This window comes from Acanthaster planci, linkage group LG17, assembly GCF_054643075.1.
Source record: "Acanthaster planci isolate LZ-2023a linkage group LG17, COTS_SCS, whole genome shotgun sequence".
Classification (NCBI taxonomy): Eukaryota; Metazoa; Echinodermata; class Asteroidea; order Valvatida; family Acanthasteridae; genus Acanthaster; species Acanthaster planci.
Window position 1 is genome coordinate 8,445,055 of NC_141793.1, and position 18,579 is coordinate 8,463,633.

General features: G+C 39.6%; 1 protein-coding gene across 4 annotated transcripts in view; it reads right to left on the reverse strand.

Moving 5' to 3' along the window:
• Nucleotides 1–18,579, reverse strand: part of LOC110984221 (voltage-gated inwardly rectifying potassium channel KCNH6-like) — a 124,023-nt gene that overhangs the window by 5,672 nt on the left and 99,772 nt on the right. For 3 of the 4 annotated variants that reach the window (XM_022244168.2, XM_087147734.1, XM_087147735.1), the window contains 5 exons: nt 17,497–17,696; nt 13,512–13,764; nt 10,435–10,628; nt 9,926–10,055; nt 8,971–9,246 (listed from right to left, as the gene is read on the reverse strand). In XM_022244168.2, the coding sequence (XP_022099860.1) occupies nt 8,971–9,246; nt 9,926–10,055; nt 10,435–10,628; nt 13,512–13,764; nt 17,497–17,696 (1,053 nt within the window). The remainder of the gene's footprint in view (nt 1–8,970; nt 9,247–9,925; nt 10,056–10,434; nt 10,629–13,511; nt 13,765–17,496; nt 17,697–18,579) is intronic. The other variant, XM_022244169.2, reaches the window with a different exon arrangement.

Below are 18,579 nucleotides of genomic sequence, written 5' to 3' on the forward strand. Positions count from 1 at the left end.
AGCTGCTTCTTTCATAGATATGATCTACATGCGCGGTACTGACAGAAGACTGATTCCAAAATGAGGGATGGGACACTGATGTCTCACCTGGGGTTTCTATGTCTGATGGAGGGAATCTGGGTAGGGGGGTTGGAATACATATTTTCAACAGGTCTGGTTGTGAGAGCACCTTTTTATCCCTTCTTTTACCGCCTAAGCTTGCTTAAACTTCAAGAATTTCCAAATTTGTCGGGAGTGAATATCAAAACCATTTATCTAAACAGGTTTCAATGAAAGACACAGATTTACCAACCTTTAACCACAGACTATTTGTATAGGGATGTGCAACTGCAAGTGGCCCCAGTGCAAAAACACTTACCATCATCGTTCCACGTGTGTTATGGATTATTCTTGAAAACTCATGACCACGTGACACACGTTGTTCACAAGTTTAGGTTTGATGGACTAATTTTCTTATCACATTTAAAGAGAAAAGAAATGTATGTAGACATTTCAATCAGGTTTATAATCTTCTTTCTTGCCTTCTGAGATAAAACGAGTCAGTTTTATTTTCAGAGTAATCCTTTGAATACCTGTGATAGGGGCCATCATTTTGAATCCACAAGTCCTAACTGCCGTTTACATTTATAATCAAATATTCACAAAACTATGGTACCTTTTTCTCAAAAGTGGCTCGATATTATTGTTTCATTATTTTTTAGGACATAGTTGGACATTCAAAGACAACTTTGGTGTATTTTTGACTTATCTAATCAGTTAATAACTTTAAAAGATAAACACATGGTAGTACGTTTTGCCGCCGCCTGACAAAATATCTGACAAGAGCATTATGAGGCATCTACTTGGAAATTATTTTTGCCATCCTTGGCTTGGATATTTCTGAAATTGTGAACTCCATAGTGCCTTATTTTACTGTTTTACTAAGCATATTGAATGTTTATGAAGATATAACAACAATATCTATAACTTTTACATACTTAATGGAAAGCTCAGACAAGCAAAGTGTACATCTTGCGTTATGTCATCGCTTCTGGGTGGTGAAATACATGTCCATCTCTGTATTTTTTTTGAAAGGCTGCTTTCTTGAACTCTTTGAAGATGACAATGTTTAAGCAATTTTTATGATCAGCTGTGCTGCATTGAATTACAGAGATGACAGAATCTAACGACCAAGGTATGAAAGTACCGGTACATATGCCGCGTCGTACACACCACACAGCGCTAGCAAATTACTGCAATCGCCCTGTACACATTTGGCTGGGCTGCAGCACAGAGTATATTGCCAGATACCTGTAGCATCAGACTATCCTCAGCTCTGTGTTAGGTTCTCTGTGAAAATTGGACTCCAGGCATATGAATGGGCATGAAGAAAAAGCCTGAAAATAATTTGCAATGAAATTTATCATGGGGAGACTACTGGGAGTGCGGAGCACGAAGCCCTTATGGCGTGGGGTCTGGGGCCTGCTTAAGGGCCCCGGATATGTTTGGATTCTAGATAGGCTGTGGTGCAATCTGAGGCAATTTGTGGCCCCTTTTCCTCTAATTTATTGAAGCAAAATCTTCTCAATAGTTGTTGGTTATGTCCTCTTTCATATCAGACAGAAAAGAGAACAGGGCTTTTTTGGTTTTGATACGAATACAACACTACTCACACCATGGTTCTCAAGGACTGTAAAGCTTGCAAAAGCAGTCGCCCACCACGTGCTCATCTTCTGTTTTAGCCAGTAACAATTTGTCGCACCATGACCAATTTCACTTGTTCTTTTACTGATTTGTCAATCTCTTTTGAATCGGCAGCTCCATGCTCAATGAACTTCTTTCCCTCCGCCATGATTTTGATTACACACATACATGTACTTGTACTAATTTCCAAAGCCAGTTCGCACATGGCTGGCCACGCAGAAGCACTGCCATGAATTTACGTCTATCAAACAAGGACCCCATTGGGAGTAATGCTCATGCATACCTATGATAATTAGGAGAATGATCAATCACGTGAGAGGAATTAACCAATAGCAGGTAAGAGTCTGATTTTTACTGGAGTCGGATTTTCATGTGACACCTGGCATTCGCGCTATCGCAAAGTGGCTTTATGGCAAAGCATAAGTGACTGCACTTGTCACTGGTTCCCTCCTTTGGCTTCGTAAAGAGAATTTAGGTTCGTGGGAAAAAAATTTGTTCCTCGTTTCCTACATACATGTACATTGTACATTTCGAAGGGTATTGCTTATACTGTCCGGCGACGTGTGAATTGAATTGCTTCAATGTACAAATTTCACTGGGAATTAGGGAAATTTTGAGCGCCGTGTTGTCAACCAATATTTACCCCCCCTTACAACTTACCCCCAAATTTTATTCCATTTTTACAGTGAACCCGAAGACCACAAATTTGAAGGAAAAAAAATGGAATTCCGGCTAAACTGGAAAGATTCCCATACCTGGGACTCAGTTAAATCCTCACTCCTTATGTTTACTGCACATGTGATTGGTTTTGGTCAGGATTTAATTACATAATGCTCACTGGCCGGCACACCATAGCAAGCCAATCAATATTGTGTATAATATACCACAATCAGATTTTTCAAAATCTGTCTTTTCGAATGCAGATCTGTACTTCTGTATTAGTGTTTGATTTCCATGCGAAATATGGAAAATCAAATATGGAAAATCCAAACGAGTTGGTAGCTCTCAAGATGAAAGTTAATGTAGGCATGCAAATAAAAAAAAGTAAGTGTGATAATGGAATGTTCTAGAACACGAGTTAGGCTGATCTCTTTATTGTTTTACACTAACCACATGCTGCCGGGTGCTTTTAAAATGCAGTGCATACATACTGGTGATTTTCAAGATTTTCAGTTTTCAAAATTCTTCAAAAATTTATCATTTCATTTAATGGACGTTTACACCCACACGAATGACTGTTTGGTTGTTACTCTAAGTTGACAGGCAACCTTCATTGATTACTGAGTATTTTAGGCAGGCCTGCTGCCCTGTAGAGAGAGCCCAGAATTGTGAGGTGTTGCGTAATTGCCTTTGTTCCCAGTGAATGCGAGTGGCGTCTTTTCAAACGCGGCTGGAATAGCATGCAGCGGTGCTGTGTCGCTCGTCAATGAGGCCCTGGAGCACTTTTGCCCGTGGTGCTAATCCGCAGGCGCGCTATGCCCAAGACAGTGGTATACTATTTACAAACAGTGACGGGTTACCTTTGAAAAAATGCAAAAAAAAGCCGAAAAATGACGGCAATTCCCAGCAGCAGGTCTTTTATTCCGAATACGGTCTTTTGTTACAGAGATCAGCTCTTTTGTTCCATTTCAGGCATCCCGGCTCTGCGTATAAGCCCATGGTGCTCGAAACGGGGTTCCCCGACAGTAAGTGGTTAAATACCGATCTACCAGCCCAATGGAAGAATGGGAATATGCTGTCAAATGTAGAACCTACTTTGTTGGGTAGGAACTTGGTGGGTTGACATACATGAACTGTTGAGAGTATTGTGTGGCTCACAGCAACAGCTATTGTCCACACCACATACTCGTTAAACACCACTAGCACATGGTGTAGACTAATTGTATGACTGATTTAAAAAGGTCTATGCAATATAGATTTTACTCTAACCCATGGGAAATGCACCTCTGTGTTTCAACTGACCTTAATGTCAATTTGTAATTGGCCTTTTCAAAGGTATTTTGATGTCTTTTGGTTTTAAGTAAAACTGTGATGTCCTGGAGAAAACCTTGATGTTGCATTGATTTGTCCACAAAAAACGGCTGGAAGTTTCTGGTGACAACTGATAACAGAAGTGATTTTTTTTGGGTGTTCCTGTCCTCAATAAATGTAACACATAATACACTACACAGCTGCATTGCAACAATGCTCGCATGTTCTCAATAACTTATACTTTCCTTTGTCACTACTAGCGAAGCTGTGATTATATAAAGAGCCCACTGACAGACCTCTGACCAAAGTTACTTTTACAATTTGGCGTGGGTTTCAAGTTGTCAAGTCAAACAAAATCAAATTGATCACTGAGCTGAACAGAAAATTCCACTTGTAACAAAACGAGGCACTCATCCATGGTGACTTGTCGGTTTGTTGGGGTCATCGGCTGTCTGGCAGACAATGCTCCATGCAGCAAGGGGGGTAACCGTCTTCCAGTTTCCAAAAGTCCAACAAAATTTCGAAATGTATTCAAAGTATTCACAGTTTGTTTTCTCAACAAAATAAAATTCAGAAGAATTCAACAAATTGGCAGAAATGAAGTCCATGTCTGATGTGAAGATGGAGCATGCATGATGTTGGACAGGCGGCAAGCAACAAAGCTTAATGTAGAAACTAAAAACAAAGTAAAAAGCATGCAACTGAGTGCAACACTCTAAAAACTGCTCAATAACAGCTATCCTCAAAAGCAAGCTTGACACTGTATATTGTGTTATGGCATTACAAAACCACCTGCATATCACAGCTTTAACGTTTGATACCCTGGTACTCAAATAACTACAGGTGAGGACAACACATCAAACTAAAAAAACATCAAACTACACTGGACAGCAAAAGAAACATGCCAGTAACCAAGTTGCCGTGCATGTCAATTTCGTCTTTGTTATAAAGATAATCACTTGCTTTCGGGCATGTGATTAATAAGGGGTATTGCAGCATACTTGTGTACAAAAATTGTTTATTTCTATGGAGGGAATTTTTATGTGTGGCCTTTGACAGAAGTAGCAAGTTTCTTTTGCTGTCCAGTGTATAAACAAAAAACGCATCAAGCAAGGACCATATTAGGCTTTACTCCTTAATAATACATCTAGCTATGAGTAAGAAACAGATCTTGCTATGCAAAACTGATTGCTACTATGAACAAACATCATCAACTCTGTATTGATCATCACAAATACTCATTCAGATTTTTTTTCGGACATTTTCAAGATTAATTCAATTTTCGTTATTAGTCTTAGTATTTAGACAACCACATTTTCCTCACCTGCAATGAACAAGGACAAGAAACGAAAATCATTCACAATCTTTCATGGAGTCTGATATAGTATGCCCCTCAACAGTGCTATTGGTTTACCGAGTCAATTTCAGAAAACACTTTCAAATGTTTCTAGAAGAAAGGAGTTCACTCCTATACAGAATTATGGTTTCCAACTGACTGTTGAGTTGGTCCACGTGAGAGGTATGTCTTACCATGCAGTAACAACACCTATTTTACATTGAATATTTCAACTCAAAATTAAATAATATGGGTAATCCCTGATTAAGTGTGCCATCAAGAGATTGCTACAGAGAGGCTATTTTTTTGCAGTGCATTGTGGGCAATGATCAAATTCTATTTGCTGGCTGGGCGCAGTGAACTTGAATTATGCCAGTGTTCGTCAGGGAAGAAGATTTCATTAAGTCAGCGCTGAAAGGTCATTATCGAAAAATTGCACTAAAAGGTCCTTGTTGAAAAGTATTGTTCCAAACATGAATTTTAGCAAGAAAATTGTTTAAAATGTAAATGTTGGACCAAAAAACCCTAGTTTCGTAAGTAAAGTACAAAAATAGTCTATTTCAATAAAATTTTTCATTTATGCTCAGAGTACGGCCCTGAGAGTATTTTCAAAAATTACATGAGCCAACAGTTTATAATTGTGTCTCAAGCAGCAGTTTGAATTGATTCTTTCTCCTCTTTCTACAGTACAGAATGTCTCCATCTATCAAAAATTTCCCTGAGTTGTAATCTGACATATGCTTGATTGCAAATTGCGGCAAGGCAGCCATGCTTTTGTCAACCATAAACTTGAAAAATGGTCACTCCCTGGGGAACTTCTTTGTGGCGCACTGTATTGTGAGCAGCCCCTACATGTACATGTACCTAGAATCCTCCTCACTTTTACTACAAGCTGCTTTCCAATGCCAAATTGAGGGAGTCTTTAATACTAAAATGCAAGGCTTGTAACATTTGTGTCTTACTTCAATAAATCCAAATTAATCTGTGAAATGGAAACAGCCATGCTAATAAACAGGCAAACTGAAATATCTACAAGGTTAAGCATGCAACCATCATTAGCAAGCAATGGGGTCTTTGATGAAATCCATTTAGGATTCTCCATTGCTTTAACATAAGAGGGGAAAACTGCACACTCCCTAAAACAACCAAACTGGAAAAAAGAGCAATGTACAGAGCATGAGGACTGATGAAAAGGAATTTGGCAATAGCACCATGTGTCAATAGCTGTTTTGAGATGCATGAGGTTTCAAACAGTCCTGTCTGTCTTGAGGAACAATCAACATAAGGTTATGTCCATAACATTGCACTAGCTCAGTTCCAAGGTTTCTTGCAAATCTCAAACAATGTCATCATGTTTTGACCAACAAAACTCTAATTAAAGGATCCATATCCTATTGCTAAAGGAAGCTTTTCACACTGCCTCAATCTTTCTGTCCTGTAACAATAACATATACATGTTGTGTAAGGTTTCCACCTTCAGATACCTTACTTGTGGCTTGGATGTGTTTCTTTATAGATGGGATCTGGAACTTGGATGTGTGACACAATAAAACAAAATGCCATGAGCTCTGAGCAGTGATTTTTAAAAGTTGTGGTCCACTGGTTAAGGTCACTATTTTAAACTGCTTTTAGATTGAAAAGGAGTACGAAGCTTGTGCCCTTTAGCGAGACCTTTTTCTTGCCAAGTTCATACATGACAAAAATTCTGGGACCATTCCTCTTGCCTGTGTCAAATTGTTTGTCCATGGAATATCAGTGGATCAATGCTTTCATCACTGAAGGTGTAAGCAAGCTTTTTTTGCCTTCTGTCACTTTCTAGTGTTGTAGTTGTGTCTCTCACTCGTACTGGCATTCTTCATCCGGTGTCATGTGGGTCTCAATCTATTCAACTGAAGTGTGACCAAGGCATTCCTTTGTCACTGTTAATCCTGTTTAGTTGTGACCATACTTGTGATTTGATTTGTGATGGAACTGACAAGACTGTCATCTTGGCCAATATTTATCCATCAACTCTGGACAAATTTGAAATGCTCTCGTGCTTGATTCCTAATTTCCCTCAAGAAAATGGGTATTTCTTCACCTTTCCTCTCTGGATTTTGCAAAAGCTTGTTAACTTCAGTATTTTAGGAAATCCTTAATTCTTCATGAGACAACTACCCAAGGATCATTGCTTAGCCTTGCAGCAAGCAGAATTCATTAAGTTATGACTTAATGAGGCAACACAGGAGAATCTCTGCTAATCTACGCTAACCAACACCCAGCAGATAGCAAACTGCAATGTCTTCCTTGTTTGACAAGTACCTATCATAAGGTTAGTACAGTGATCAAGATGCTGAAACCAACTCTGTGGTATGTGTGCTACGATTAGTATCAAGGAATGAAGTGCTAATGAAATGCATTTTGGGACACAGCAATACCCAACGCATGAACTTCCAGAACTGTGGCATATTTTGTGCATCATTTTCAATTGGTGTTCATTTATCAAAGTCACGTAACACAAGCCAAACTTCTCAGTGCTACCCAAACCACATGTACTCCCAAAACGAAACATGGTTTACTGCAATTGTTATTAGCAACTTGTTTACCAGTACAACTGAGAAATATTCAAATGTCTGCACACAGTGCAGTGTACATGTAGGGTTCTGCTATTAGACAATGATGCACAAGATGGACACACAGCTACATATCAGACATTTCTTGTAGAATGAGCTGTTTCATGATTTGCTTGTTTTTCAGATGGATATGAGATCTGCCACCACAACTAAGGACTAACATCAGCCTGCAAGGGTAGGCAATTTTTTTGAAATAAAGAGAGTCTCTACATCAAAGGAATCACACAATGTGCTTCTGCTTGTGAATTCTGAATATGACTTCACTCAGCAGGGTTAACTTATTTCTGCTGAATGCTTGTTGTGTGTCCTACAGTTGGTGTCAGATCATCACTGCTCAATGGTTGCATAGCATGATAGCAAATCATAGGAAGCACGGGGTGATGCAATGAACCAGCTCAATGTGATGGAAACCAGTCAACAAATATATGATGTTTAAAGGGAAGATCAAACGTGAGCGGCTATGGACTATGAGGATAAAGACCAAAGTACAGCAGTTACCAAAATCAAAGGAACAGGGATCTGATGGCTAAATTTTGGGAATTTTAATTGTTTGATGCAACTGGGAGCATTTCTTGAGGTTTTTAATTCACGTGAAATAAACTTTCACACGAATGGAAAATGCTCTGAAGCAGAAGGCTGAGAGGTGCCAGACTAAAAGACTTTAACAGGATGAAACTGTAGGTGCTGTACACACTGAGGTTTTCCTCAGTATGCTGATACATGTATATCACTCATGGTTTCCATCACATCTTGCACATGGTGAGAAGTACATACATGTTTGCTTCAGATATGCCAATTTAAGTTTGTTTTCATGATCTATTTCATAATTTGAAACAACTGAGACTTTATCATGGGCACTATTATACTTGGAGGAACAGCGCTATTAGTGAGACACATTTTGGCTGGGAAAAAACAGATTCAGAAAAACATTCACGCAACACAAAGCTATTTCAAAGTAGTACATTTGCTGGCAAACTTCACAAACTATGAATTTCACGACAAAAATCAAATATGCATGGAACTTGAGCAAAACATGAGACATGGAACAGGATATCTCTGCTTTTGGGGAGTTCCTTCAAATTTCTTGCTGTAATGTGTTATTATTTCTCAAGCAGAAGCTTATGTCTTAATAACCACTGCATTTTTCCTTAGAGAAGGCAATCAAGTGAAGCGCATTTTGAACAAAACCAGACAAGAATTTTGCTGATGTTTCAGTGACAAGAAACATATTAGTATATTTCTGCCTGTTTACATACTTGCCAGCCAAACAATATCTCACTGAAAACTGTGCCCTCCAATATAACATCAAACATCGTGCCCCTGCCCCTCCTTGTGCACTGAGACAGAACCAAACCAGAGAAGTCTTACCATGGCTGTTATATAATTCACTCTCGGTGGAACTACCTGCAATAGCGCTGAATGCGCCAGCGCCTCCCCCGCTGCGCCGGTAGTCCTCCTGCTGCAGCACTATCTCTGGGGCCGGGGTGACGTCACGACCGGCCATGTCTGGAGAGAATTCAAGGATGCCTGTGCCGCACTCCTCATCACTGGAGTCCAAGGTAGCTGAGCTGCCCCCGCGGTTTTGCGAGAACTTCTTGCGGCGGTTCTGTACCACAGCGACCGAGGTTGAGTCCTTAGCAGCTCCTGATGGAGATTTGGTGGTCATGAAATCAGACTGAGTCATCATTATCATGAATAAGTAGCTGTTTTTGAGTTGCAGCTACTTAAGTACAGGGTCTAAACTAGAAAAAGGAAACTATATAGTACAATCAGTTATTGTTATAACCATGCTATATAATCATTTTGTGTATTCATTTTCCCGAGACATATCAACAAAAGATTGTTTTTTATACTTCTCCCTTTGATGTGTTCAATTCAAGTGGGCTGACAGATGTGAGGTCATGAATTTCAAACGACTGTAACAACAAAGTCATGTGTAAGATTAAATTGAAACTTCACAGCTGTACTGAAATGAGTGACTTAACATGCAAGCCAAGTTTCAAACAGATCAGAACAGATCAGATGTGGGACAGGTGAGTTCTAGGCCCTCCCCCAGCTGAGATGGTCTGAAAATGCTCGGCTTTTTTTAGACTACGTCCCAATGAGGTCAAAACATATGAACCATAATTTCCACCACAAACAGTTAACTAGACTCATTTTTCCCCTGCAGCTGTTGTTGCTGTGATTCAATGACATGTAGGGTAGTCTGGTGCCCTTTATGCCATTAGTACAGTTTCTCTCATTACAATGGCAAGTGAGCTTGGTACATATTCCTTATGATTATTAGAGAGGATCATTTATGCAGTTAGGACTGTGTGATTACCCTTCTTTTGATAGCGGCCTTTCCTCTGTCTAGTCTTCTCGTGTGTTTGTTTACTCCCTGCTTGGTTTTTGAATTCTGCATCTGAAGAATTCTCATTCTCGTTATCCAGACCTTTTAAAGCAATGTCTTCCTGTTAAATGATGAAAAACAAATCACAAACAACATCTTGAAATATGATGCCAAGTGTAACAGTCAGAACCCAGTGTTGTGACCAGTGACAAGTTAACAACAGTGGAAAGTGAGAAGGGAAAGCTTTTGTCTCGGTTCATTTGAAATGCTTGTGACCTGACTTATGAATGAACGATGCAGTGGACAAGTACAGATTTGACTGGGGGGACTTGTGATGGATTTGACTACTATTCTGAGAGAAGCTGTGGCTATAAACTGATAATAATAATTTCTACTTAATAACTTCCTGCAAAAGTTGATTGCATGTCTTGTGGAATGGAACAAACAAATGCAAGAACATGACCAGCTTGTCTATGGCTCAAGGTAGACACTTCACTTACATCCCGAAGCACAAAGGTGATTTCAAGGTTTTTAGCAAACTGATGGTAGAACTCCGGGTACATGTCAAGAATTTCTAGCAGGTCTTCCCTCAGGATTTTGTGCAAGTCGCAGTACGTCAAGGCTCGCACGTTACACTTGGACTTGCCTACAGTGTCGTACTGACAGAAGTTTTCCCCAAAGACATCATCCTTCCCTGTAGTAAAGCACAAATACCAGTGATGGGAAGCACATGTCTTGTTCACACCATAAACCCTGTTGAAAACAGCAATTCCTAACTAACGTGACGTTAAAACAAAGGATTTTACATGATAGCGTATTGACCACATCAAGAGTTATGACAAAGGTGACTCTTTCTAGAACAGTAAAATTACATAAGATGTACAAGAAATCCTGAACTGTAGATCTGACCTTCACATCACACACAAATATAGGGACCAATAGGCCCTCGTCAAAACCTTTGATTCCTACTGGTTGCTATGTTCAATGCTGATTTAACTATCTTTGTTCGACTAAGGTGCATTTTAGTGGTTATGACCAAAACTTGAAGTGGTTGTTTTTAATTGCGATTTTCTCTGGAAATTTTGAAGGGGCAAGAATTATATTTGATGTAAAACTTGAATCCAGTTCTTGGTTATGACTGCCAAAATGCACGCCTGGCTGGACTTACTGTCATGCACATTTACAACAAGAAAATGATGCTTAAGTGCATGTGTGTGTAGATATTTTAGAGTTGGGGTATCAAGTTGTTAGGAAAGTCGAGATTGAGTGACAGGAACATTATTTGTCCCCACAATGTTTCTGGTCCCCAAAACATTTACATGTAAGTTTCAACATGTACATTGTAAGTTTTCCCAACTATGGAATATGAGTGTATACCCCACCCATAGAGAAGTTGAAAGAGTTGTGGGGACAAAAATTGGTCCCTGTACTGTTTTTACATTCCCACAACATCTTCTATTCAACTGCAGAACACGTATGGGTGTGCACGGCTGTGTAAGGATTTTACTGGAACCACAACTAATCCTAGTGAGGCAGGGTTGCAAGCATTTGGCAAACATGCAGTTTTCTTTGTGCATGAGCCCCACTCAACACTGGCACATAATGAAGGCTGTGTGAAGTACTTAATCCAGAAATCATGTTCTATCAATTCTCTGCGTGCAAAACAATGACGTTGAAAAATTCTTCCACAAAGTATCAGAGATCTAGGGTAATAAACCCCCAAAGGAATCCAAATGCCACCATTTTGGATCAGGTTTTGGGTATTAAGGTACTTGTCACAAGCCAAGTTGTTAACATGGAAACTACTAAAGTTCTTGTGGGCATGTATGTTTCGAGCCATTCTCAGTCTCAATATGCCAGCAGCATAATGAGACTGTGCTCAGACAACCGAAACACCAACTACAGCCTGTTTCTGATACAACTCAGTATTCCTCAATACAGATGATTCACAATAGTGCGCCCCCAAGAGTTTGCAACGTGTCGGCCAATCATAACGCGCGAAATTTGTTGACCCTTTCCAAATGCACATTGGGTCGACAAATTTCGCGCATTGTGATTGGCCAACACGTTGCAAACTCTTGGTGGTGCACTATTGTGAAACAACCGTATTCTACAGCCATGTAAATATATCATGCTTTAAGCAAGTATGATCTATTTTTCAAACTAAACTTGTTACTAAATCTATATGTCATTAGTTTTATTCCTAGCCATTCATGTACTTGTTTTCCACCATTTTCAAAGTCTTGAGGTGCGACTTCTCTACCGTGTGATTCCTTACTGCCCTAAAAATGTTTTATTCACCAGTAGAGTTAGACTTGTCTTAACCCCTCTGCTTGACATGTACAGTGTAAAATTTTCCACTGTTATTCTGAAGTTACATTTTGGAGTCTACTTTAATAAGCTGAGGTCACACTCATACAGGTTTACTTAGAAAGGATGTTGAATTGGTCCCTACAATGATTGGCCCATTCATTCCCCATGATTAACCAGGCCTGATGTACATGTAAAGCCAATTGTTTACTGTTTCTGAGAAACAAATCAAGTTCTTTCAAAAGGCCTACTGGCAACCAGTTGTCTTAGTTTTTCTTATGAATTCCTGCTTATAATCTTCATTTGGCATTTTAGTTAGATTGTTTCATAGCATGTCCATTTTCTTGTTCTTGATTTACAGATTTTTGACCGGATGATACACTTTGTTTCGCATACACACTGTGTAAGCTTTAGTTTCTTTGTCTTTGGTTTTAATTTCCTTGATTTATTGTAAGTTGGCAATAGTCACTGTTTTTAGTGCCTTCCCCTTCAAGATAATTAAGTTCATTAGTTGGTTTCTAGGGTTTGTTTTGACATTTTTGTGAAAAAAAACTTTTCTTGTCCTCTTGTTTTGAAACCTAGAGGTTTGTGTGCTTTGTCTCCATTAATTCAATTTTGTGTGACCATTCTTTTCAAAGATCCTTAATTTTGTTAGTTTTTTCGGTAGTTCCAATTCCCCACTGCTGCCATTTTTCCGAGTAACAGTTGCAGTCAAGTCTAAATCAGGGCCATGTTTTATAATGTTCATGAAACAACAATAAATGTTTCTCATGTCATTGAAAACCCATGACAATGAGTACAGGCCATAGCTGCTTGCAATTTAATTTAATTATTGTAACTGTAATTATTGTGAGAATGTGAGTGACTCCTTTTGTTTGAGTTTTTATCCACACATTCTATGTTGCGACCTTTTTTTCCAATTAATGAATAATGAAAGCCCTGGCAATCAGCACTCCACTTCCAACCTCCGCATAGATTCACACATAGATCTTACAAACTTGTGTCAAAGAAATGCCAGGACACTGTGATTATTCACAGTTGTGAATTCACTTATGATTATTTAAACTAATATCAGTGGCCATGCAAATACTATGTAAAAGGTAAAATAGTGAAATCTATCCCCTTTAACCCTACCAATTTTGTATTGTATTTTGCAACAGCAAACCTGTAGCTTTTAAAACAACTGGTGCCCTATTAAGCACATGTTTTGTTCTTTGTTTTCCAACCTCCCCCTAATTAAGGAAACCATGCCTTGTCATTTACAAACCTAGTATTGCTAAGACCACATCATCTTTAAGGATCTCAATAGATCCTCGGCAGATGAAATACAGTGCAGAGAGCACATCACCCCGATGAATTAAGGTGTCTCCTGGCGGAGCATGGGTAGTCTTGAACTTCATGGAAAATGCTCGCAGACAACCTGGGCTGGCCCCTTTGAATGCCGCGCAGTTGTTAAGGAGGTTACGGTTCAGGTGAAGGCAGATATCAGCTTGCAGGCATTCTGGGAAGCTTTTGAGAACCTGGCAAGGAAAGGAAATGAACAAATGTATTGGTAAACGGACAATGCAGTGTGCTTCATATGGAAAATTCTAGTTCATTAAATAAGCTTATTGAGAAAACAATGACTTTGGGGGATATTAATCACAACATGGCCTTGGCAGTGGGTGTCTGTTTCAAAATTCTTTGACCAAAACGACCTTTACTTGGCCGTTGAGAACACTTTCCATGAAATAGTCCCATTTCAGACCATTTCTCTTAAAGGCATATAAATCTACGCTCAAGTGGATTTCTACCTGATGATAAATTTCATTTCTGTTCATCCAACACTGCATTTAGCACCAATTACAGGATGAAGTGAAAATTAAAACACTGAAGAAATGTTCACTTTTATAAATGGGAGGAAAACCCCAGACAAATATTCAAGAGACACCAATGGAATCACGTAGGGACTAAAAACCCAATGCACATGCTGACCTAGGTGGGATATGAACCTTGGCCACAGAAGTGGAAGGCAAGGAAAGAGCCCCTAGACTCCCAAAGATCATGTTATTTTCAAATGAAAACATACCTCTAACATTCTGCTTTCCGGACCACCATTTCTTATTATGTACTGTGACAAACTCAAAAGAAAATGTGTTCCTAACTGCTGAAACTTTTGGAATAAGAAGCAGGAAGATCTTCTCAGTTTAAAATTTGAGACTTGTTTTGCTTATTTGGTCACTTAAACAGATTCTTAAATTCAATTTCAAGACTTATTTTAGAAGGAGGGTCATGGAACCTCTAAAAAAAACCAGATGACACACCTTTTATGTAAGAATGTGGATAGTATGTTTGTTAAATATAGCATGACTGTTTCAGGAAAAATCAATATTAGGGATGAATTCCGATGCATGTGTTTTGCACATACTGTACACTGGAAGATGACTGTACCGTCTAGCTACCAATGGCTTCCTCATCTCATCAGTCACTATTGATTTTTAGCAGCAATGCAGGCAATCTATGGGGGAGGGAATCACATTGCTGCCTGCACGGTGGCCTTGTGATGATGACAGAAATCTACTTTCAAAGGTTCTTTTCAGAGAGATTTCTGCTGACTTTCCAACTGTAATGTGTAAACAGATTTGGACAGCCAGAGGCTTTGATTGCTGGGAAAGATTGCTGTTCTTGTCAAACTTTTTACACACAAAATCTGTTGAGAGCAGAATGAGAGAAGAGACAGTAGACACCTCTAGACCAGTGCTTGGATTGATCGGCAGATTCATGGGCCAATATGATGGGTTTGTCTGTCTGCTGGGCCTGGGGAGCTGACTGTGAAAAGGGCATTTGATTATTACTGCACCCTGTGCATAAGCAGCACTGACGGCAAGCATGCAGGACTCGGGGAAAAATGCATACTGGGCTAATTTGATTTCTTTTAACATTTGTAAGCTTTAGTGCTGTTAAAAAAATGTCAAGCTGAAAGGACAGAACTAAAGCTGTGTCATCCTATTTCCATTACAACTGAAACTGAAACACTACATTTGAAGTTGAGGTTCTATGACTCATAAGATGACTTTCATTTGTCACTGCAGTGTGTACTCATTCGGCCTTCTTGCCCTACTCAATTTGTGCCTCTGGCCTTGATACTTGATTATAAATAGCCTTGGTGTCCTATTTGAACATTATCTTAAGGCCATTATGTCCTAGATTGGGGATCTAATGTCATGGCACCCTGCAAGGCTTTGAAATGGACCTTTCCCATGAAATATGCAAATAAGGTAGGAGCATGCACATTACCACCACTGGTTGGCAAAGTTGCTTAAATCTGTGATCTAATAATACAAATGCGCAACTATGACCACATACACACCATTTCTGTTTTAGTATAGTTCACACGAATGCCAAACTTACAGACTAAGAATTGTTACTCTCCAACCTCAGGACACTGAAAACTTCACTTAGTTTAAAAAAGCGTGCTCAAGTATCTGGCAAAGTCTGTAATACAGTTTGGATTGACCCTCACCACACCAGGTTATGGTTACAGCAGCTCCCCTACACTGCCAACAGTGTTGATGGCTGTGCTTGCCAACCAGTGGTAGTAGCATGCATGCGCCTGTCTAATTTGCATATTTCTTGGAAAAGGTCCACTGTATTGACAATGACACTTCTAGCTTTCCTGTAGAATGAATGTGTGCACATGTAATTTACATACGTGACTTGACCCTGTCAGAATAGGTCATACATGTAGGGCCAATGCCTGCCTGACTCTACTGTCTTTTTCTTCATGATAAGGACATGCTATCATTAAACGCTATGATTCTAGCTTAAAAATCGAGGAAAGCAACCAGTTGAGCTTGGTTGTAGTGTAGACTGCCATAACAAAAAAATGCCTGACCCCACTCGGAAGTTTAAAGAACAAGAGATTTATTTTGAATCCTGGAGAGTACCCACTCTCCAGTCGTTCATCCAGTGCATCTGGCCACACTCGTGCAATGGTCTATAGATAAATCAAGTGATATCCCCGATTTTGTACAGAGCGTCGTTTAAGAACAGTGTCTCCATATAATTGTTATTACCAAGACTCCTGTCATCACCAGAGGGGCCACACTGCAAATGAGCAGTGGTAAACCTACCATGGTCACTAAATTCATCTATGTATCTGGTTCATATCGTGTGGCATGATTTCAGTTTAAACAATGCCCACTGCACATTGAGTTCCATAGACCAAATGGAACCAGAAGCTAACACACTTGAGTATTCATCCAAAGGGAGCTTGTAATCTGTAGTGCATGTGTGCGAATGAGGAAATCACTTACAAATGGGATATCTGAGTGACACTCTGAGGCAGTATGATTCAGGCATGGCTTCTCTTTTTTTTGTACGAGTCCCGAATATTGTGCAGTTCACTGGCTTGTTTGCTTTTTCAAGATGTATTGAAAAGCAGGAGGTTGTGGGTTCGAGTCCCACCCGAGTAAGCTTGTGACTTTTTTTTGCAAGCTCTCGGACAAGCACTGAGCATACATTGTTTATTAATATATACGTTGGGTAAGGGCAAAACCCGTTATATAAATTGTTTGTTTTTGTTTGATAGTCTCATTGCTTCTAAATGTGGGAGCAAAAGTGTGGCAGAACAGTTTTAAACTGCGGGTATTTTAGAAATGGGTAAGAGCTTGGGGATGATAGCGGGCTGGCCAAAGGCATTACTTGTGTCTCAAAGGTATGGTGTGGGATGCATCTGTAACACGTTTAGGGTGTGTCCCAATCTGGAACAAATATGTAATTTCGTGGCAGGAAAGCTTGTTGTGACAATGCAGTTATTTATTTTTTCTTCTTTTACAGTAATTCAACACTTTCACATTTCAGTCTTACTGGCCTGAAACACAAAGTGTTAACTTTTGTGTCATGTTGTAGTCCATAACAAGTTCAACCACAAGCCCAATAACAAGACAGGTAACAGGGTAACCAATGACAGAGGGTGTCCACTAAGGAATGCTTTTGTCACAGTTCATTTGAATAGTTTATGACCTGGCTTAAATCAATTGGATGACTTGTGATGGACGTGTGGCAGACTGGGCTACAACACTGCTCGTGTGATGTGAGATACTGTTTTATATGCTTTCCAAAAGGCACCATCGATAGTGCTTTAGTTATCACACGCGTGTGATAACTAGATACCCATTGAGTGTAGAAAACACTTACAACATGTAGGTCCCAAATCACAAAGGTAACAAATGTCACATGAACATGATTACAGAGAATGTATTGAGTCTCACCATGTTCATGTCAATGCCATTGGTGTAAGACCATGCATGCTGGAAATATTCCTCCAAGCGCTGTCTGAGTGGGTTAGGGATCTGATGGAAGCGGATGAACTCCTTGACGCGCAGCATCTGGGTGTGGTAGCGAGCCGTGCCGGAATACAGCCTCTGGATAATGGCCGAGACATTCCCAAAGATGCTTGCATACATCAGAGCTAGGATGGGGTGAATGCAAGACCAAGCTTCATGAATGCAACTACTTGGATAAACTTGTCTTGTCATCACTGATTATGATGACAAGAACTTGAATGGCCTATGGACAAGGACGATACCTTCATTGCTGCTGTACTACACTAATCCTCCGGAGAAGTATTTCCCAATGAACCGATGTCTTGTCACAAAGAGAAATGTGGGTTTCAGCATGTACTTTTAATTTTCAATCTTTAGGAAAGAGTGTCCAACCTGTCTGCATGCTACTTCAAATGCCAAATGTTTGACAAAACAATACATCTTGAAAATACCGGATTTCTGGCAGGTTCAAAAAGGTTCCCAGGGAAAATACTCAGAAAGTAAGGGTTAATAAAGGTTGTGAGTGTGAAAGTGTGACCAAGTGGAAATGAAAGCTATTAGGGAGGACAGCCCAAAGTAGACATTGGGAGTAGGAGTGTGCACTTACAGGTACATGGGGAACCTAGTACCGATTCGAAGAATATGTACTCTTTAAAGCAAACCAATATTAAGAGTTGGATATCTGTGTGCACAGGGTTCAAAATAACCCAGCACATGGGGACTATTAGCACCTGTTTGCCGTGTTTGCCGGCAGACATGTCGGTAGTTCCTGCTCATGTGTGCTGTTTTCACTTCTTAAGTAGCCCTCAAGACAGCATAAATTTCCTTCGTTTTCGGTCAGTATTATTAACCTTTAATAGTTTTGTTAAACTTTCAATTTAAAACTCTGGAAAAGATATTTTCATGGCTAAATACGTACACTCATTGCTTTGAAGTTTATCAGAATACAATAATTTTTTTCTATGATCTTTGTCCAAAATTTTGTAAATAGCCCTTGGCCAGTGGGCCATGGTCTGCAGCTGCAGTCAA